The sequence below is a fragment of the Eptatretus burgeri genome, chromosome 5 (assembly GCF_056783735.1).
Source record: "Eptatretus burgeri isolate ZD-2024b chromosome 5, Ebu_testis_v1, whole genome shotgun sequence".
Classification (NCBI taxonomy): domain Eukaryota; kingdom Metazoa; phylum Chordata; class Myxini; order Myxiniformes; family Myxinidae; genus Eptatretus; species Eptatretus burgeri.
The window spans coordinates 52295874-52318373 of NC_140965.1; the positions used below are offsets into that span (position 1 = coordinate 52295874).

At 46.4% G+C, this 22500-nt stretch overlaps 1 protein-coding gene across 1 annotated transcript in view; it reads right to left on the minus strand.

Annotated features, from left to right (window-relative positions):
* The window catches only part of LOC147026436 (receptor-type tyrosine-protein phosphatase mu-like), a 458466-nt gene that overhangs the window by 282178 nt on the left and 153788 nt on the right, over window positions 1-22500 (minus strand). Inside the window, exon 2 of the mRNA XM_085883577.1 lies at window positions 11214-11339. Coding sequence (XP_085739703.1) covers window positions 11214-11339 — 126 coding nt within the window. The remainder of the gene's footprint in view (window positions 1-11213; window positions 11340-22500) is intronic.

A 22500-nucleotide genomic window follows, 5' to 3' on the forward strand; every position in this document is an offset into this window, starting at 1 on the left:
ATACCATGGGGGTTCCTTCACTATCCTCTTCTTTGAAATATATGGCTGTACAAATTACAAATGAGAGCAAACCTGTCATGCAAAAAGCACCCACTCAGGATGACAAGATAGGTGTTAGAGTTGCTAGTCTGAATGTTGGTACTATATGTGGTAGAGCTGGTGAGATGGTGGAAAAGAGGTGTATAAATATGAATGTGAATGGAAAGAGAGCTAGAGGCCATCTGAGGAAAACATGGGATGTGTTGTTGAGAGATGATCTTAGAGTTAAAGGGCTGGCAAGGAATTGTGCAGCCTGAAAAGCAGCTATTCGGTGAACCACAGCTTACACATGCAAGCATGGAAACGACCGTAAAACGCCGACGATGATGATGATTATGATGATGATGACGACGATGTTAACAAAAACTTATTTTACATTACTTTGTAAGCATACTTTTAACAAAATGCAGAATATCATAATCAGGCACCAGCAGACCAGCTAATTATTTGTGCACCTAAATGCATTCATAATGCAGACAATGTCCTTTACCTGATGGCCCCAGGTGAGAGCCGTCGCACAATTATTCCCACGTTCTTGTGGGGTTGGACAGGGAGAAGTTTTTGGCCAAGGTCTTTCATGTATCAACTGGCCAAGCTTGACATTCGCCAAAGAAGTTATGGAAGGAAATCTTGACATTTTACTGTGGAGCTGGTGACAACTCACCTACTCTTTCCGAAGGACACTGTGGGATTTTAACATCCACCAATTAATGTCGCCAGATGGGACACCTACCTAACTTCCATCCGAGGAACGGCACACACACTGAAGAATCACCCTGCCTGTAAAACACCGGGACGACAGTTGAAATCTGGGTCGGGATTCAAACCAAGGCTCGGCAGTTGAGAGGCGAGTGTGCGTACCTCGATGCCATCCTTCCAGCCTGTGTTACAAAGAATGCCGGCAGCAGTTAAATACACATTCTTTTTCTGATCCATTTTCCTGCCTCTCAGCTTTCAGAAGTGCTGTATACTGAAGAACATATTTCTCCAAAAGTTTTTCATAAATAATTGCTCCACAAGTTAAGATTTTTGATTTTGGATGACTTGTTCTAATGTTGCACAATTAACCCCTTCCTTCCTCCCACTCCCCCCACATACCCCACCAACCATACCTACATCATTACAAGCATGCATATTGTATGATGGTTACCTCAAAAGGAATGCATCCTTTTCTCTGAACAGGTGCTCGAAAATAACCTACTGTATCCAAACAGTGAATAATTCAGCAACTTCACAAAGAGCAAAAATAACCACACACCCTGTGGTGTATACCCCAAGCCTGTATACAACTCAGTTTGGGACAGTCGTCTTTACTTTTAGGGTGCTCTCCTTTACTAGCAATAATCCATCATTCTCACACTTCTTATCTGTGAAAGTAGCAGTTGGACTTGGAGATAGACCAGCGGGGATACGAAACAATAAGAAATCTTGTTTTGCTGAATGTGATTATGCACCTGAAGAGATGTGAACACGGACAGTTTGTGTGCTTGACAAGGAATGATAATATTTACAAAGTTAGCAGTCAATAACTGGATCAAATAAATGAATGAACAAAAGGAGCACTACGTCTCTAACAATCTTTCAACTCCTCGCTTGCAATACATTTATGATAAAATCTGGTCAGAAAAGAAAGCAGACATGGCAGTCGGGATTAAAACTTTTTTAGAGAGAGAAAAGTAACGAATTGATCTTGCAAAGACAAGAAAAATCTAAACAGATAAACATCTGCCATACTGAGCAATAATCTTTTTTACCCACATTAACCCCCTTTCTCTCATTTTGTCGTTCAATCATTTTTCTCGCTTATTGTGTCAAAGAGTTTCCCCACTGACCCACTAAGTTCATACCTTCAGTAACCTTGCTCTTACATGAGCCTTGATCCTGTAAAGAAAAATAAATTGCAAGCAAGGAATCCTCTATAATGATGTCAGTGTGTGTCTGTCCGTCAGTCTCCTCCATAACTCCAAAACCAAGAAACCTAGCAGCCACAAAAATGTTGCATGCATACTAAGAGAACTCCAAGGTGGTGCACGAATGAAAACTGGGTGTTTGGGTTAATTAAAAAAAACCCACTTGAAGATAATTTATTGAGTGCTCATCCCGAAAAACCAAAATAAGCCTTTGTCAGCCCCTCTGTCTGCTCCCAAGAGTCATAATTTGCCATTATTTTTGGCCTGCTCAGCAATGTCTTGGCTTGGAACAGGCCACAACGATTTCTTAATGATAAAGTTTTTTCATTCACTTTCCTCCCTTATGTCATCAAATGCCTCATCATCATACCTACAAATCGCTGGATACATTGCAATGCTTATAAACACCTGGAGACACCAGAATGTATGGCTTTTTTTAATTTCCACACATCACATAACCTCTAAAATCTCTTAAACCAAGCCGAATTACAAAATTTAAGCTCTTGAATTGAACTTAGCAGCAGTTCCTTCTGCTAAAAGTGTTCATTTGTCCAATTCGGACATCGCCTGGGCATCTTCGGGTGCATGGTGTTTATATGACTGATTGGCAATCGGTAATTGCTTGCCAAGCCAGCCGGTCCTTATTAATCGTTTTGTTGGAGTACTTGCTTGAGTGCTTAAGACACTTGGTGAGCGCTCACAAACATGCTTGGTTCTTCGTTTCAAAGCAACCAGAAGTAAGACCTGTCACTTCATTGATGGGAATACCAATCTTTTCGTTATTGCTAAAAAATAAAAATAAAATAAAACCGAATTATAAATTAAAATTCACCATTCAAAAATCGTGCAAATAAATTGCTGAAATATCAGCTGCTTTTTTATATCCTTTTCCTACCTGTGTTGCAAGTACAGCAACCTGCTTTGTAATGCTTTAAAAAGTAGTGTATAATCAGTGTTTTCTGAATCTAATCGATATGAAAAACGGGATTGAATGAGACTTACTTTATTATAAGTGAGGAAGAAGATGAAGGAGGAAGAGATTTTCCACACCTTTTTATATAGAACATGGTGGTTAAAAGGAAAACGTTGCTGTTTTGACGCGTTTTATCCTCAAAGCAATGGCCTGGTGTGCTGCCTTCCCATTCCTCCCCCACCATGCTGCCTTCTCATTCCTCCCCCCTCGTGCTGCCTTCCCATTCCTCCCCCGTCGTGCTGCCTTCCCATTCCTCCCCCATCGTGCTGCCTTCCCATTCCTCCCCCCTCGTGCTGCCTTCCCATTCCTTCCCTGTCGTGCTGCCTCTCCATTCCCTCCCCTCACGCTATCTTCTTCCCTCCCCTCGTGCTGCCTTCCCATTCCTCCCCTGTCGTGCTGCCTCTCCATTCCCTCCCCTCACGCTGTCTTCTTCCCTCCCCTCGTGCTGCTTTCTTCCCCTCCCCTCACGCTGCCTTCTTCACTCCCCTCATGCTGCTCTCTTCCCCTCCCCTCAAGCTGCCTTGTTCCCTCCCCTCGTGCTGCCTTCTTCACTCCCCACGTGCTGCTTTCTTCCCCTCCTCTCATGCTGCCTTGTTCCCTCCCCTCATGCAGCCTTGTTCCCTCCCCTCGTGCTGCCTTGTTCCCTCCTCTCGTGCTGCTTTCTTCCCCTCCCCTCAAGCTGCCTTCTTCCCCTTCCCTCAGGCTGCCTTCTTTCCTCCCCTCTCGTTCCGCCTACTTCCAATCCCCTCACGCTGCCTTCTTTCCTCCTCTCTGCTTCCGCCTTCTTCCCCTCCCCTCATGCTGTCTTCTTCCATCCCCTCTTTTGCTGCCTTCTTCCCTCCCCTCGTGCTGCTTTCTTCCCCTCCCCTCATGCTGCCTTGTTCCCTCCCCTCTCGTTCTGGGTTCTTCCCCTCCCCTCTCGTTCTGCCTTCTTCCCCTCCCCTCTCGTTCTGCCTTCTTCCCCTCCCCTCTCGTTCTGCCTTCTTCCCCTCCCCTCATGCTGCCTTGTTCCTTCCCCTCGCACTGCCTTCTTCCCTCCCCTCTCGTTCCGCCTTCTTCCCCTCCCCTCGCACTGCCTTCTTCCCTCCCCTCGCACTGCCTTCTTCCCTCCCCTCGCACTGCCTTCTTCCCTCCCCTCTCGTTCCACCTTCTTCCCCTCCCCTCACGCTGCCTTCTTCCATCCCCTCTCATTCCGCCTTCTTCCCCTCCCCTCACGCTGCCTTCTTCCCCTCCCCTCGCACTGCCTTGTTTCCTCCCCTCTTGTTCCGCCTTCTTCCCTTCCCCTCACGCTGTCTTCTTCCCTCCCCTCTCGTCCCGCCTTCTTCCCCTAACCTCACGCTGTCTTCTTCCCTCCCCTTGTGCTGCTTCCTTCCCCTCCCCTCTCGCTGCCTTCTTCCCTCCCCTCGCGCTGCCTTCTTCCCCTTCCCTCTCGCTGCCTTCTTCCCAACCCTCTCGCTCTGCCTTCTCTCCCACCCCTTTCACGCTGCCTTCTTTCCCACCCCTCTCATGCTGCCTTCTTCCCTCCCCTCTCGCTGCCTTCTTCCCTCCCCTTGTGCTGCCTTCTTCCCCTTCCCTCACGCTGCCTTCTTCCCAACCCTCTCGCTCTGCCTTCTCTCCCACCCTTCACGCTGCCTTCTTTCCCACCCCTCTCATGCTGCCTTCTTTACCACCCCTCTCATGCTGCCTTCTTTACCACCCCTCTCATGCTGCCTTCTTTACCACCCCTCTCATGCTGCCTTCTTTACCACCCCTCTCATGCTGCCTTCTTTACCACCCCTCTCACGCTGCCTTCTTTACCACCCCTCTCACGCTGCCTTCTTTACCACCCCTCTCATGCTGCCTTCTTTCCCTCCCTCTCGAGCTGCCTCCTCTCCCCCGCCTCTCACGCTGCCTTCTTTCCCTCCCCTCTCACTGCATTCCCTCCCCCCCCCTCATGCTATCCTACTCCCAAACCCCTTCCACCACCATACAACTCTCCAGAGGTCGAGGAGAGGAAGGGGTATCAAAGAATGTGTGAATTGGACAAATGAAAGCTTTTCTTTCGTTTAAGCAGACAGAACTGCTGCTCAGATCAATTCTATAATTCATCTCAAGAAAACGTTGTTTTGGCGCTTTTTATTGCTCCGGTAATGCCCTGGTCCCCCCCCCCCTTTCACATTTCCTCCCATTTCCCTCGTGCTGTCTCCCCTTTGCCTAGCGCTGCCTCCCCTTTCCCTTGTGTTTCCTCCCCTTTCCCTCGTGCTGCCTCCCCCACCCCTCGCGCTGCCTCCCCCACCCCTCGCGCTGCCTCCCCCACCCCTCGCGCTGCCTCCCCCACATCTCGCGCTGCCTCTCCCACTCCTCGCGGCTGCCTACCCCACCCCTCGTGCTGCCTACTCCACCCCTCGCGCTGCCTCCCCCACTCCTCGCTCTGCCTCCTCCACCCCTCACGCTGCCTTCTGAGGAAGACGTGTCAAGGAATGTGCGAAATGGACAAATGAAAACTGTTTTTTTTTGCAGTCAGAACTGCTGCTTTGATCAATTATGCAATTCATCTCAGGTTGAGAGAGTCTGGAGCTTTCGGCCCAGTCACACCTTGACGTTTTAGCCAGCAATGGCAACGTATTAAAATGTATGTCAAACGCTGGCTTACGTTGAACTTTTGATTTTTTTTTAAAGATTCGGACGTATTCATAACGAGTTGGTCGTATGCTAACATATAAGTAACGGACACAGCACATTTCGTTGTGTTATAGATAACTTATACCAACGAATGCTGAACCTGTTGTCGGCCTTCACAACCTATGCCCAATGATAGTCTCACTGAGGCATAGCGCGTTGCACGCATCGCCGACGATGATGTGGCGTAGGTTATGAAAAGGCTGCTGCACAACAATTCAAATCATAACCGCCGCAGAAATGGAAGTGTCAACATCGCAGTCACACCTTGGCGATCTTGCCAGCGTATGCCGACCTCTGAAATATGCGTCTAAAACGCTGGCGCACGTCGAATACGGTATGGGTAAGTTTGGTATGAGTAAATAGAACGCTAAAGTACGCTATCATACGTCGTAGTAAGTGGAGTACGTCTTGTAATTTTAAACATGTTGAAAATTTTACGACGTACTTGCCGTATGACACACGCTCCGCATGCGATGGGAATAAGTTGTACGCACGATATGCGATCGTTGACACACATCGACACACGTTACTTGTAAGTTACTCATAAGTCGAAACACGTCAAGGTAATGGTTAGCGTCAGTGTTCCAGACTCGCTGTTTTTTTTTTGTCTTCGGTATGACGGTGTTCAGTGTACAGTGCGGTTATGATTTAAATCGTTGAGCGGCAGCCTATTAATTATATTATATTATAACCGCACTAGAAATCGAAGTGGCAAAATCACCATCATACCGAAGGAAGGAAGAAAATAAATAAATAAATAAAAGCAGGAAGTCTGGAACACTGACGCTAACCATTACCTTGATGTGTTTCGACTTATGAGCACCTTACAAGTAATGTGTGTCGATGTGTGTCACCGATCGCGTAACGTGAGTACAGCACGTAACTCATAGGTTAGAAATAAGTTTCGGGTACACTAAACATTACCTCGACATGTTTCGACTTGTGAGTAACTCACAAGTAACGTGTGTCGATGTGTGTCACCGATCGCGTGACGTGCCTACAACTAATGGCCAGCGTTATGTGGAACGTGTGAGTCATACGCTGGCATAAGTCTTAAAATTTCAGGCATGGAAAATTTGAGGACAACCAAAAAGTACAACGTTTAAAGCCAGCGTACTACGACGTATGGCAGTGTTTTTCAGCGTGCTCTCAATGTTATCAAAACTTACCCATAACGTATTGGACGTGTACCAGCGTTTTAGACAAATTTTCCAAAAATCGGCATAAGCTGGCTAAAACGTCAAGGTGTGACTGGGCCTTTATCGAATATATGGAAATTAAGCAAAGGCCCAAACACTATTTAATTGAAGAAAAATGCCCTTATCTCCCTTCCCCTTCCCTCTTGCTTACACCCTCCCAAAGTCCCGCACCCCACACAGACATCTCTGGGTGTTGTCCCGACATTGTTTAGTATGACCCGTTTGACCATGCTGTTTTATTGTACCCAATTTATCTCAATCCGGAACTAATGCCGGCATAAGGGGACCATTCCCACCCCTACTCTCTACTTCCCCTCAAGTCCCCCTATCAAACCTATGTCCAGGACACTCCCTTCCCCTCTCCACTACTCCCATTTCTCCCCCCCTCCTGAAGTTTATAGCGATAGGTGGTGAGGCCTTGTTCTCTCTCCCCCTTACTCGCTATCCCCACTCCTTAGTCGCTCGCCCAACCTTACTCACTCCCCCACACCCATCCTCACTCGCCCCCCCTCCCCCATGTTAATATTCCCGTAAGTGAAGCGACGGGTTGTATTTGCTAGGATCTAATAAATATAATTTGTCGTCCGTCTGTCTGTATGTTTGGGTTATTTGCAAAGATCGCTGGGTCGGCAACCACCAAATGCGGCGCACAGACAAAGTCTGACCCGGGGATTATCCTTTGGGTATTTTCATCCACCACTTCAGCCTTTAAAGACCCCGGAAACCCCAACGCCCCTTTAAGATCCCGAAGACACTTAAGATCCTGTCGACCTTTTTGACCCCAAAGTCCCATAAGACCCTGAAGAAGCTAAAGACTCATAAGACCTAAAAGACCTGTAAGACCCATCATGACCTCAAATACCCTTTAATCACTCCAATACCCTGAAGACCCCAAAGACACTTTAAGATCTTGAGAACTTTTGATCCTAAAGACCGTTAAGACTCTGAAGACCTTGAAGACTCTTAAAGACCCCAAAGACCCTCAAATTCTTTTAGACCTTTAAGGCCCTTTAGGCCCTTCAACCCTTTAAAACTTTTCACTCCAAAGACCCTTAAGACCTCTTACACCCTTCAGACGGATTAGACAGCTTGGATCGTTGACCATTTAGAGCTTTAGACCACTTGGACCTTTTTAGACCCTTTTTATTTGCTTGAGAGTTTAGACCCTTTCGACTCTTTAGACTTTAGTTTAGAGTTTAGACCATCGAGACTCTTAAGCACACATCACACAAACATCTATTTGCAGTCTTCTTACAAATTACAGACAATACATTTTTCAGCAAGTAATGCACAAACTCGACCCAGCAGGGGGTGGATACTCTGCTATTTATAGTAATTAATTTGTCAGGAGGCCATCGTTGAAATTGCCGAGAAATATATTTTTTAACTTCTTTTTTTTTAAGGGAAGTACATCTACACTTTAATATACACCATGCAAAAACGCAAGATGAAAAAAGGCAAAAAATTTATGGGAGGAGGGAGGGGAAGGGTGGAGGTGGGGGGATTATAGGAGGATGAGAGGAGGGAGGAAGGAGGGGAAGGGTGGGAGGAGGGAGGAAGGAGGGGAAGGGTGGGAGGAGGGAGGAAGGAGGGGAAGGGTGGGAGGAGGGAGGAAGGAGGAGGGAGGAAGGAGGAAAGGGTGGAGGTGGGGGGTTATGGGAGGGTGAGAGGAGGGAGGAAGGAGGAGAAGGGTGGGGTGGGAGGGTGGGAGGAAGGAGGAGAAGGGTGGGGTGGGAGGGTGGGAGGAAGGAGGAGAAGGGTGGGGTGGGAGGGTGGGAGGAAGGAGGAGGGAAGGGTGGGGTGGGAGGGTGGGAGGAAGGAGGGAAGGGTGGGGTGGGAGGGTGGGAGGAAGGAGGGAGGGGAAGGGTGGGGTGGGAGGGTGGGAGGAAGGAGGGAAGGGTGGGGTGGGAGGGTGGGAGGAAGGAGGGGAAGGGTGGGGTGGGAGGGTGGGAGGAAGGAGGGAAGGGTGGGGTGGGGTGGGAGGGTGGGAGGAAGGAGGGGAAGGGTGGGGTGGGAGGGTGGGAGGAAGGAGGAAGGGGGAAGGGTGGGGTGGGAGGGTGGGAGGAAGGAGGGGAAGGGTGGGGTGGGAGGGTGGGAGGAAGGAGGGAAGGGTGGGGTGGGAGGGTGGGAGGAAGGAGGGAAGGGTGGGGTGGGAGGGTGGGAGGAAGGAGGGAAGGGTGGGGTGGGAGGAAGGAGGGAGGGTGGGAGGAAGGAGGGGAAGGGTGGGGTGGGAGGGTGGGAGGAAGGAGGGAAGGGTGGGGTGGGAGGGTGGGAGGAAGGAGGAGGGAAGGGTGGGGTGGGAGGAAGGAGGGGAAGGGTGGGGTGGGAGGAAGGAGGGAAGGGTGGGGTGGGAGGGTGGGAGGAAGGAGGGGAAGGGTGGGGTGGGGAGGAAGGAGGAAGGAGTGGGAGGGTGGGAGGAGGAGAGGAAGGGTGGGGTGGGAGGGTGGGAGGGAGGAAGGAGGGAAGGGTGGGGTGGGAGGGTGGGAGGAAGGAGGGGAAGGGTGGGGTGGGAGGGTGGGAGGAAGGAGGGAAGGGTGGGGTGGGAGGGTGGGAGGAAGGAGGGAAGGGTGGGGTGGGAGGGTGGGAGGAAGGAGGGGAAGGGTGGGGTGGGAGGGTGGGAGGAAGGAGGGGAAGGGTGGGGTGGGAGGGTGGGAGGAAGGAGGGAAGGGTGGGGTGGGAGGAAGGAGGAAGGAGGGAAGGGTGGGAGGAGGGAGGAAGGAGGGGAAGGGTGGGGGAGGAGGGAGGAAGGAGGGGAAGGGTGGGGTGGGAGGGTTATAGGAGGGTGAGAGGAGGGAGGAAGGAGGGAAGGGTGGGGTGGGAGGGTGGGAGGAGGGAGGAAGGAGGGAAGGGTGGGGTGGGAGGGTGGGAGGAAGGAGGGGAAGGGTGGGGTGGGAGGGTGGGAGGAAGGAGGGGAAGGGTGGGGTGGGAGGGTGGGAGGAAGGAAGGGAAGAGTGGGGTGGGAGGGTGGGAGGAAGGAGGGAAGGGTGGGGTGGGAGGGTGGGAGGAAGGAGGGAAGGGTGGGGTGGGAGGGTGGGAGGAAGGAGGGAAGGGTGGGGTGGGAGGAAGGAGGGGAAGGGTGGGGTGGGAGGAAGGAGGGAAGGGTGGGGTGGGAGGGTGGGAGGAAGGAGGGGAAGGGTGGGGTGGGAGGGTGGGAGGAAGGAGGGGAAGGGTGGGGTGGGAGGAAGGAGGAAGGAGGGGAAGGGTGGGAGGAGGGAGGAAGGAGGGGAAGGGTGGGGTGGGAGGGTGGGAGGAAGGAGGGGAAGGGTGGGGTGGGAGGGTGGGAGGAAGGAGGAGGAAGGGTGGGGTGGGAGGGTGGGATGAAGGAAGGGAAGAGTGGGGTGGGAGGGTGGGAGGAAGGAGGGGAAGGGTGGGGTGGGAGGGTGGGAGGAGGAAGGAGGGGAAGGGTGGGGTGGGAGGGTGGGAGGAAGGAGGAAGGAGGGAAGGGGTGGAGGAGGGAGGAAGGAGGGAGGAAGGAGGGGTGGGTGGGAGGGTTATAGGAGGGTGAAGGAGGAAGGGAGGGAAGGAGAAAGGGTGGGAGGAGGGAGGAAGGAGGGGAAGGGTGGGAGGAGGGAGGAAGGAGGGGAAGGGTGGGGTGGGAGGAAGGAGGGGAAGGGTGGGGTGGGAGGGTGGGAGGAGGGAGGAGGGAGGAAGGAGGGGAAGGGTGGGGTGGGAGGGTGGGAGGAGGGAGGAAGGAGGGGGAAGGGTGGGGTGGGAGGAAGGAGGGGAAGGGTGGGGTGGGTGTCTGGAGAGTGGAGATGTGGTGGGAGGGGGAGGGAAGGGAAGGGGTGGATGGGAGGGTGGGAGGAGGAAGGAAGAAGGGGAAGGGTGGGTGGGAGGAGGGAGCAAGGAGGGGAAGGGTGGGTGGGAGGAGGAAGGAGGGGAAGGGTGGGTGGGAGGAGGGAGAAAGGAGGGGAAGGGTGGGGTTGGAGGGTGGGAGGCGGGAGGAAGGAGGGAAGGGTGGGGTGGATGTCCAGAGAGTGGAGGTGTGGTGGAAGAGGGAGGGAAGGGAAGGGGTGGGTGGGAGGAAGGAGGGGAAGGGTGAGGTGGGTGTCCGGAGAGTGGAGGTGTGGTGAGAGGGGGAGGGAAGGGAATGGGTGGGTGGGAGAAGGTACCTGGTGTTGCACGGCAACACCGAGTACCTTTGCTCGTTACAAATATATGGAAGGAAATAAAGTGGCTTCGGATTAGAAAGAGGGAAATGGAGTGGAAGAATGGCAGAGAATAAAACAACATAACCCAAATAATACAATGAAATAAATAAGAGGGGAAAAACGTTTTCAAAGGTTTTGTGATTCACAATTTATATGAAATGACCACTAAACAATGGCAGTTGATATTGTTGCTGGATCAAGAGGAAAAACAAAAGAAGCTAAAATCCACCAATTCACAAGAGATCTGGCATGTCTTAAGAAACTGGGTTTCGAGGATTACCATTTGAAGGTACAAGACCAGGATAGGACCCCACACTTTCAGCAGTAACTTCGTTCCAGTCAAAGTCGTCATCTGATTCCTGAATCAATCCGCAGATTTTGGACGCATCGCCAATCACACATTCACCTGCAAATGCAGAACACCTCCACATTACTCACCCAATTATAAGCATGAAAAACCAAATAGGGAAGTTCTCCAGCTTAAATTATACACACAATTGCCTTTAACAATATGACTGCCTGCTTATTTTCAAAGACGCTGCAGCCATTTTTACAACCTATGCTCCTGCAACTCTCAGAAACTTGTTTTTGATGCAGCACATGGCTACTGGTACCATCATTTGATAGGGTGCAGCTGTGCCCCTGCTGCAGTGCCCCTGCATGTTAGAGCAGGACTCTGGTATTTGGCCAGGGTGCCAGTTATAGCTCGCCTACTCTTCAAAGGACACCATAGGATCTTTCACGTCCAGCAAATAATGCTGGCAGACAGGACACTTAACATCCATCCAAGGGATGGTAAAACAATGATGTATATCCCTGACTGTGAAACACCAGGATGACAGTTTATAGCTGGGCCAATATTCAAACACAGGTGAGTGTGCATATAAATTAGACGAGTGTGCATACCTCCCAGCTATCCTACTAGCCTTTCATTGACGAACCACCAGGAAAATGGTATTCCTGCATTATATCTCAGGGTAGAGTGTTGCAGTAACATTGTGCCTGCTGTGGAAAAGTACATGGAACCGCATCGTAAGGCCTTCAAATAACAGGAATATGCGAGAAAACAAAAGGCCGCACAAATTTTCTCCAAAAGAAATATTTTGGTGAGAAAACTTGATCTTTTACATTTTCCGGACCTACCGGCCTTTGATCACATGAGCAAAACATCAAAAGTCAGCATGAGTAGCCAAACATTCACAAACAAAACACATTGTTTTGCTAATTTTTTTCCTCCTTCAAATGAACTCCCATCACAACTGATTGTGTCGAGTGTTATACTGTCTGACATGACTTGCTTTCTCACTGCAGTCTTTCATCAAATCAAAGTAACTGAAAGGGATAGGTTAATGAAACAAAAGCTTCCGTCCATGTCACCAAAGTCTTCCATTGGCAGCACACATCAAAATAATACATTTTTGATTTAACTTGACTACTGAGGGACAGAAGGCATTTGTAATGCCATAAAATGCATCAAAAGCAGACAAACATTTTCTCCACAACATGAAAATAAGTTTTGTGACGATCATCCCTTTATTCTTGGACCCTTGATCATAAATCCCAGAGAAAATAATCACACGACACCAAAGACAATTCTGGACATCCTGATAACATGGCAAAGCTTTGTCAATACTCCAACTCCAACTATTCCTACATTTTTGTGGAGTTGGCCAGGGAACATTTTTGGTCCAAGCCTTCGACTGAAGGTGATTTGGGGAGGAATATGCAGTTTCTTCGGGCTACCGGCAAAAACTCACATACATTTTGCGAAAGACACCATGAGATATTTAATGTCCACCAATAAATGCTCGCAAATGAGACACCCAACTGAACATCCTTCAAACAGATGGCGCACACATTTATGTATCAACCTGTGAAACACCACAACAGTTTATAGCTGAGTCGAGATTCAAACCCAGTTTAGACGGCTCAGAAGTGAGTGCGCACACCTATAATCTAGGCCTTTCTCCCGGGCCTCAAAATAAAATGAGCATATATCTTTTGAATGCAAATTTGATGTGCAAAATGACTAGGTGTCCTTTCTAACAATAATTTGACGCAACAAATTTGATAACCAGTGCACACACTGATTAGACTCACACTGATTGAATTCACACTGATGAGACTCACACTGATGAGACTCACACTGATGAGACTCACACTGATGAGACTCACACTGATGGGACTCACACTGATGGGACTCACACTGATTGGACTCACAGATTGGACTCACAGATTGGACTCACAGATTGGACTCACACTGTTTGATTAACACAACTAGACTCACACTGATTACACTCACACTGACAGGACTCACACTGACTGGACTCACACTGACTGGACTCACACTGACTGGACTCACACTGACTGGACTCACACTGACTGGACTCACACTGACTGGACTCACACTGACTGGACTCACACTGACTGGACTCACACTGACTGGACTCACACTGACTGGACTCACACTGATTGGACTCACACTGATTGGACTCACACTGATTGGACTCACACTGATTGGACTCACACTGATTGGACTCACACTGATTGGACTCACACTGATTAGACTGAGTGATGTCAATCACTGTCCGTAACCAGTTTGGGTTTTCACACCCTTCTCTCAACAGCCAAATGTTGAATATTCAGCATCACTTAACCACCGCCGTCTCCGGGGTTATAACGCTGGCTGGTTCGGCACAGACCTCGGGTCACGCGCCTCGAATCGCGATACCAACGTACACCTGTGCCTTGCCAGCTGGGGGAATAGCCCCCGGATACAGACTGGATTTGTCAGAGACCGAGCGGAGTCTCCCAGTCCGTAGCCCATTTGGGTTTTATATCCAAATCGAGTGGATCGTTCCTCGGCACGGCACAAACAAACCTAAAGCGGCAACTTCATACGAATCAGCCAGATTTATTTGGGACACACGAGGAACACAACACAAGCAAATCATTCACGACAATGTTATAATTAATCTATAACCCGTTCTTAACTAGGGAGCTCCGGATTACGGGTTTCAAAGGGGACCATAACGAGATAAACTTTAAACAACATGCAGACAAGACATGGACAGCATGCAGACAAGACACAGTACTTGGTGATGCTTCATGGACGAGAGAAAAAGTGTCGGAGGCACGAATGTGGCTCGTGACGAGCCGATGTCGAAGGATTCGAGCAACCAAGCTCAAACACGCCGCGTGGCAAAATGGCGTCGTCCTTTTTCTTCTCCCAGCACCGCTTGTGCATGCAGCCTCAGCGCGTTCTGACCCCACGTAATGTCGACAGCACAAGACCGTCAGATCGATGGTGGGTTTCAGCTGGTTTCTCATAAGATCCAGTCTACAAGTCCAGGCCTGGCCTGTTCACCAGACCAGGCCAAATTGAGGTGTTGGGCTCCGCAGGCGGATCGACAAATGTGTCGAAGACCTCCTCATAAGAGTCGATCACCGACTCGACGTGCAGGCAGCCTCTCCCACTGCTAAAATGGCAGACTCGACGTGCAGGCAGCCTCTCTCACTGCCAAAATGGCAGACTCGGCACGCTCAGGTTCACCAACACCTTCCCGAAGCTCGCCTGCCTCAAAGCCGACTGCTGACTTACACACAACAGCCAGTTCTATTCAGCTGATCGCGCCACACCGGTGCTCGCAGTCCCACCTTCTGCGGATCGCAGACTCGGGGCTCGCTTCTCAAAGCTGACTGGCTCCTCCCTTCAGTTTCACTTCCTTCTCTAGGCCACTCCCCCTCAGAGCGCTGGGCGGGGACTATTGTCCTGAGAGAGGAAGAAGAAGAACCTCTCGGTCCACCATCAATGTACGAACAATAAACAGCCTCTTACATCTCCCGACACACATGTAACGTCCATTTACCAAACAACCTGGCTAAACGTGCATTTAATGGGGATCTGGGCTAATCCTATATTTAATAACCCACTAAGGGCCATTTCCGCAATATATATATATATATATATATATATATATATATATATATATATATATATATATATATATATATATATATATATGCATATTTGTATAACTTTATCAGACATTTAACAATTGTAATTGATGATGATGTGCAAATTTTCAAAAGTCAATGCGTTCCATAGTTATGTGAATATTTGTACAAATGCTCCATCATCAAAAGGCTTCTTCCAAGTTGGAGGAACGATCATGAAATTTGCATTGACAGACTAACATTCTTGCAAGATGAGCTCAAGTCAGAAATGTAAGCAGGAGCTAAAAACGGCACTTTTCCTTTCAATAGTTATCAGCAATTGTTTATTTATATTTTATTAATTGCCAGAATCCTTCGGATTTCGGCAATTATGTTGATCGGTTGTGTGTGTGTCATTCTGTGTGTCTGTCTGTCTGTTTGTCTGTTTGTTTGTGTGTTTGTTTGTTTACCTTGTAGCAGCCACACTGTTTCAGCGATTATGACCAAACTGGGTACAGATGTTGGCCATGGTCCATCTTAGACACTTGTAGTTTTTGGTGAATGTAGGTCAAAGGTCAAGGTGCTGTTAGCAGGCTTTCTTGCCTCTTTTTCTCAAGCCCTTGCAACTTATTCAGGATATGGCAGCAAGGTCTTATCGATAAAGTTTGGAAACTTGATCACATCACTCAATTCCTAACTGGCACCTTGTATGCCAAATGTATAAATGAAATTGCTCGTTGAGCAAGGAATTGCTGGAATAACTTTGTCATATCTCCATGATCTCTGAAAAAACAAAAACCTGGAAATCATTTTGGTTCTTATAAGTCGATAGTGCTACTGTTTAATGAGTTATAGCACTTAGTTTGGTCATGATCATAACTTGGAAGTCAATCGGACTTGAAATGGCATTTTATCGCAATTTTAAATTTTTGACCCGACACCCCCCCCCCCAACATTCGACCACCAACCGCAAACAAGGGTGTTGGTGTGACACCCCAATGAGACATATGGCTGAATGCAGAATTGGAAGATGCACATTTTGGATTTGGTTTGAAGTTGATACGACCATTTTAGTAGATGGTGTTGTGAAGATAAGAATTTCGGTTTTTTGGTGGAGTTGCCTTAATTGACGTGTGATGCTATGAGAGCAAGAATCAAAAGTCTCAATAGACATCTGATTGAACTTGAGCACATTTGGGCAGTATTATGCAGATGCAAAAAAAAAAAAAAACGTAATTTCAATTTTAGAAGTACATGGAACATCGGAAGGAGTGGGCTCCACTTTGACGTCCACATTTGAAACCAGGGAAGCAGAGATCAGATGGCAAATCCAAAATATTACAATCTGATTTCAGATCTTTTTAAGAACTGATGGAGAACTGCAGATCAGCATTAAGTTTGAGAAGCTCACAGGCATCCATGTTTGAATTGCAGAGAGACATGAATTCAAAGTTGCAGAAGAGAGCACGTCAACTTACTGAATGGGCAAATAGATATCAGGATAACAATGAAGGTCGAGATTGAAATTCACTACAACAGGTATCATCACTATAACAACTACAGAGTTCATAGAACACCTTACTCCACACAATGTTCAAGTATATAATTCAATTGAAATAAAATAAGGATTTCAAAGGTTGTATAAAAAAAATCCAGAAGTTTAGCGCGGTTGAAGCAGTTTTATACACCGCCTTATTTAATATGTCCAAGCACTGCAAAGCTGGACGTTTTTGAAAGCAGTAGGAAGTAGGAAGGCGGTTTGTGTTCTACAGTGTTCAAGTATATCAATCAATTCAAATAAAATAAAGATTGTAAAGGTCATCTGTAAAATATTAATTCCCAAAGTTTACTGCTGTTTTTCCAGTATCTATTACATCTCCCTAATACATTACATTATTTCTTTGTGCCTGTTGTTTGTATCATTTATGATATCCTTAAAAACATCGAGTTTCCTGTTTGGAATGATTTTCAGTGCTGTTTGACTGCTGGCCAGGCAGATGGGGAAAATTTTTTTAACCTCACTCTTCTCTGCGGATGTGCGGTTAGGAGAAATTCAGAGCCAAATTACTGCTAAACTTCAAGTTTGTTTTCCAATTTGTGTTCAAAATATCACATTCAATTTTAATAAGTTGGCCACAATCATCAGTTTATGATCGAGGAACAACTTAATTTTAAATTTGTGGATGGACAGACGGACAGAAGTGAACCTATTGCTTAACCCAACCTTTTGCTTCGCTTGTGTGGGGTAATGAAGGTCGATATTGAAATTCTGTGAAATTGTACCAACCAGATGCAAATAAAGAGAAACGAGAGTTGACCAAGAACAGGTCCATGGGGACACTGGGTTGGTGAAGTGGGTCTGGTGGACAGTCAGAAATGTTTACAGTAATGTATGAATCTGCAAGGGAAGATTGAAGCCATTTGAAAGCAGTTCCAGAGATCCCAAAACAAGAATGAAGATGGTGAAGTAGTACATTATGGTTTACTGTTATAAGCAGCTGATAGGTCCAGAAGTATTTAGATTGTAGCCAATCATTGGTCCGCCTTGTAAAAAATAACAACTGTCACTTTGCAGAGGGCAATGTCAGTGCAACCAACCATTTGAAACTAGACTGGAAATGTTCTCAAAGAGAATGTTGCTGCAGATATTCTGGGCCCTGATTGGCATGGCACATTCTACAATGTTAAAAATTAAAGGTAAAAAAGAAATGAAAAATAAACTGATATGCAATTTTTAAGACATGTCCAGCAAAGAGGACATTATTGTGGTTTGTTTGAATGTGGATGGAATTGCAGACACAATTGAGCAAATTAGTATTTTTTATTTAAGTTGAGAGTAGAAATGCAAGCAAGGAAACTGTAAAAGACAACAGAACTTGATCGAATAAAGAAGCTGTTTTATTTGACTGCAAAGCATCAAGGCTGACAGGTAAGAAGTGCCTCCGACAGAAAGGAACATGAGACGGGCAGGACTAAAGTGTAGACTCCATAACATGTGGGCAAGTTTCACTGTGAAAACACAATCTTATCCTGAAATGTGAGAGCAAATTGCTCGACTTTTGATGGAGAAGTTTAAACTCAATTTAGAACTTTATAAATGCTGTTAAAAAAGGCCTTAGTATTAGTCGTCATTCGCAATCAAGCTACACAAATACAAAGCCTTTGCATGAGCAAGTGATTTTGCGCAATGAACCAAAGATCTTTTGAAAGCCATATGCTGTATAATGTGCAAGTGGATTAAATTTGTTTTCTAATTCGGATGTTATTTTGAGTGAATGCAAATTGTGAATGAACCAGGAAGAGTGATTGTTGGGAAATAGAGTGATAATTGGTGCAAACAGTAATCATCAGGAATGTTGAAAATCGCAGATAATCAGCATATTTCCAGTGTAGATGACAGAGTTGGCAGAAAATCTGAGAAGTCTAGAAATGAAGGCTTTGTTTAAGGGCTCTGTATATAAGAATTGCTATTTATAACTGGTTAGGTGAATTGACAGGGTTGTATGAAGTCACAGTCAATTTGGACATGCATGCAGTGTTCTCGTGTTCTCATTCCCTCTTTTCCTCTCTTCCGCTATTGCTGTCATAAAAGTTACAACATGGTGAGACATTATATCAACTTCAGTTGCATCGCCAGGTGGTAGCAATGTTTCATTTAAACAGAGTAAATCGATAACCATATCAGAAAATTTTCACAAAGGGTGTGATACCATTGATGAGTAAGCACATTATTAAAAGAGAAACTTAGATGCGAGAGGAAGCCAATGATGAGGAAGCCAGTAAGAATTTTAACCGTGAAGAGGTTTGCTCGAACCATGGTGGAGGTAAAATGATCTAGGTGCTTCGTCTCACAATGATTTCTGACGAGTGTTAGTAATATAATATTTCATTCAGTGAAAAGGTGATCAAACAGGTGACAAACTGAAGGGGATTGCTTGCAATGTTTTTCATGATAAAACACACATAGTACAAACACTCAGCTGCAGCATAGGAGGGCCAAAGAAAGCATAACAAGGCAGCGCTGCAACATACATATCCAGTCCAGATAGGGAAAAAGAAAACTATCATGCAAAATGATAAAAAAAAGTAATACAGATAGTTAAAAAAACCACTAAACTTGATGTTTCGGGTAAAAGTAGGAAATAAAATTATCAATAACAAAGAACAGTGAGAAAGATTAAAACAAAAACACAAGACCATTCAGAAAAAAAACAAACATATGCAAAACTGTTTGCAGAACATGCAGGACAGCAAGGGAGGAAATGGAGTGAACTTTCACAGCTACAAATAGCCGAACAGGAGAGCAGGTGAGCGAAGTAGCACAGTCGGCCAATGTCTACACACAGAGCTGCAACGAGTGAAGATCAAGAGCAGGAGGAAGATGTGGCTAGTGCAAGCAGCAGGTGGAGGTGGAGGCATTGTCAGAGAGATGAAAGCAAAGCTAACGCCCCAGTAGAGTTAAGCGAAGCGAGGTGAATTGTACCCCATTACTATTCGCCCAAAGGTTCATGGGTGGGCACCGCAGAAAGCTCAGCTCTCAGAGCTCCAAGGTAAAGCCCCAGGTGAAGGTGGTAATCCGCTGTCATGCAATATTGACTTCAGAGCAGCTCACAAGAGCTGCCATCACAAAAAGGTCACCGACGGGAACTTTTGACCAGGCCGTGATGCCACCATTTTGACACACTCATGTTGAAAGCCTCTTGGTTATGACTTTTTTTATTTCTTATCATTGCATGTATGAAGATATATAAGCTCCTTCACTAATGTTCAATGTTGAAATGGTTGACGATGCACGAAGGACAGTCTGAGACACATTTCTGCAAGTGAAATGAACTAAATACAGATAAGAAGAACAGCAAACACAAGAGCTCCTTTTGATTGAAGTGTCCTGTGAAATGACAAACTTTTAGCACATCTGTTGTCCAGACTAGATGCACTAAATACCAAATCCATGGCACTGTTGTTCCAACGAACATTGTACACATATATAGTCATAATAAAGGCTTCACACATTATGTTTAAAACTCCTTCATTAAACTCCAGAGTCGGTTTTGTCACATGAATTATGGACCTGTTCGTTTTAAATCAACTCATTATTTACTCCAATGACGCACTTGCATAATCCTCTCACGGCGCTTGTAAGACACAACATTGCAAGGCTATTCACTTTCATCTCCATTTTTTATTATCTGGCATTAAAGCGAATAATCCATCATAATATTGTGGCTAATATACCATGTGGGTGTGGTAGGTCAGTGATATGAGATTAAAGAAGGTCATTTTGAATGGAAAAGGGGTGTGTGTGGGAAGGATGGGGAAGGGAAGGAATGGGTGAGCGGGGAGGTGCAGGTTAAACAATACACTTGTACTTCATACCCAATCTATCTATTCATGCCAATGGAGCATGTTTCAGACAACCAAGCAAGACCACAAAGAAGAGATGGATAAAACATTCCCGTTGAATAACTGTGACCTCTGCAACATGGCACCTCAGGCAAAGATGAATCAGGACACAGACTGAGTTTGGGCCTGATAATTTGAGCCTGGTACTTATGCATGTATCATACACACACCAACTTGGGCATGGTTCACACAAAAGCAACAACAACCAAAAAATGTAAAGGCCACACATTTATCTACTTGACTGAAACACAGCTACTATACCAGTCAAAAGTTTTAGAACACCCCTATTTTTCAGTTTTTACTGAAATTAAAGCAGTTTAACATTTCAATGTACTCTGAAATTAAAGCAAAGAACAAATAAACAATTGCAGATAAAAAAGTAATCGTAGAATAGTTTTGTTGAACAAAATTTAATCTAAATTTTTGACTCATCAAAGCAGCCACCTTTTGCAGATATAACAGCCAAACATACTCGTGGCATTCTTTCGACAATGGAAATCAAATATTGTTCGGAAAGTTCTTCCCAACACTGTTGCAGAAGTTCTCACGAATATGTTGCACTTGTAGGTTTTTGACTCATCAAAGTAGCCACCTTTTACAGATATAACAGCCGAACATACTCGTGGCATTCTTTCGACAATGGAAATCAAATATTGTTCGGAAAGTTCTTCCCAACACTGTTGCAGAATAGAAGTTCTCACGAATGTGTTGCACTTGTAGGTTTCTTTGCTTTCACCCTTCTGTCCAGTTCATCCCAAACCAGCTCGATGGGCTTTAACTCTGGAGACTGTGCTGGCCATTCCATGACTTGAAGCCGACAGTCTTGTTCTCTTCTGCTTAGGTAGTTCTTACATAGCCTGGAGGTCAGTTTTGGGTCATTATCTTGCTGTAGGATGAACCCCTGACCAACGAGGTGTAGACCAGAGGGTATTGCATGGCACTGCAAAATGCTGTGGTCGCCCTTTTGGTTCAGGGTGCCAGTCACTCTGTGTAAGCCACCGACTTTGGATCCAGCAAAAGAGCCCCAGATCATCACACCTCCTCCTCCATGTTTGACAGTTGGTGTCACATCCTGAGGAACCATCCTTTCGCCTACTGGGCGGCATAAAAAACCCAGTGTGATTAACCAAAGATTTCAAATTTTGATTCATTGATCCATAAGACGTTCATCTAGTTTCCAGTAGTTCACAGGTGGTGCTTCATGGCCCAGGTGAGCCTCTTTTTCTTATTTTGCCATCTTAGCAATGGCTCTCCTACTGCTCGACCTGTCAAACTTGCAGCTCAAAGTCTTCTCTTCACAGTTGAAACTGAGACATCCTTACTTCAACGAGTGTTAAGCTGTGCTTGAAGCTGCTGTCCTGTGAGCCACCTATCACGCAAGCGGTTGACTCTCAGAAAGTTGTCTTCTGATTGTGTTTGGCTTTGGGTCTGCCAGACCTCTTCCTGTCAGAGTTTCCTCCAGTTTCCAAGTGCCTTTTGATGGTGTAGGAAGGAAACTGTACTCACTGACACCTTGGCTTTCCTTTGCAATTTCTCGAAAGGAAAGACCGACACTTTTAAGCGTAAAAATGGTCTGTCTGTCTTATTTTGTTAATTGTCTTTCTCACCATTATGATAGCAATATACTACTTCCTGAAGTACAATAGTATCCAAATAATGCTTCAGAGGGTGCAGCAACACAGTCTGTTCCAACACTGCTTTTGTACAGACATTGGGTTTGTAACTAATCAACAAAAGTTGGGACACCTGTAGGAATTGTTTGCATCAACGTTCAAGGCTTAATTTACTTCCATTGCTGCAGAACAGCTGCAGTTGCTAACCCATTACTTGTTCCCTGAAAAGGGCCTGAAAGCTGGGTTTTTAACAACTGAAATTTACATTACTTTTCAGTTTTTAGTAACCTAAACTTTGTTTTTTAACCTCTGGCAGTTTACCGCTTAGCTTTGTACCATTTCAGGTTATTCACTGGACTTGAACTGCTTCAATTTCAGTAAAAACTGAAAAATGGGGGTGTTCCAAAACTTTTGACCAGTATTGTATGCTCGTAAAGGTATTGTTATGGAACTGGCCTAAGGGGTAAAAATGGAGGATAGATTGGAATAGTTATTTCATAGTTGATGTTAGAATAAATGCAATGTAATTCCCATGAGAGATGAATTGGGTCAGCACGAGTGAGAGCCCCAGTCTCCCTTGTCCCAGTGTTTGTGTCCAAGCCATGCCTTCCCCCC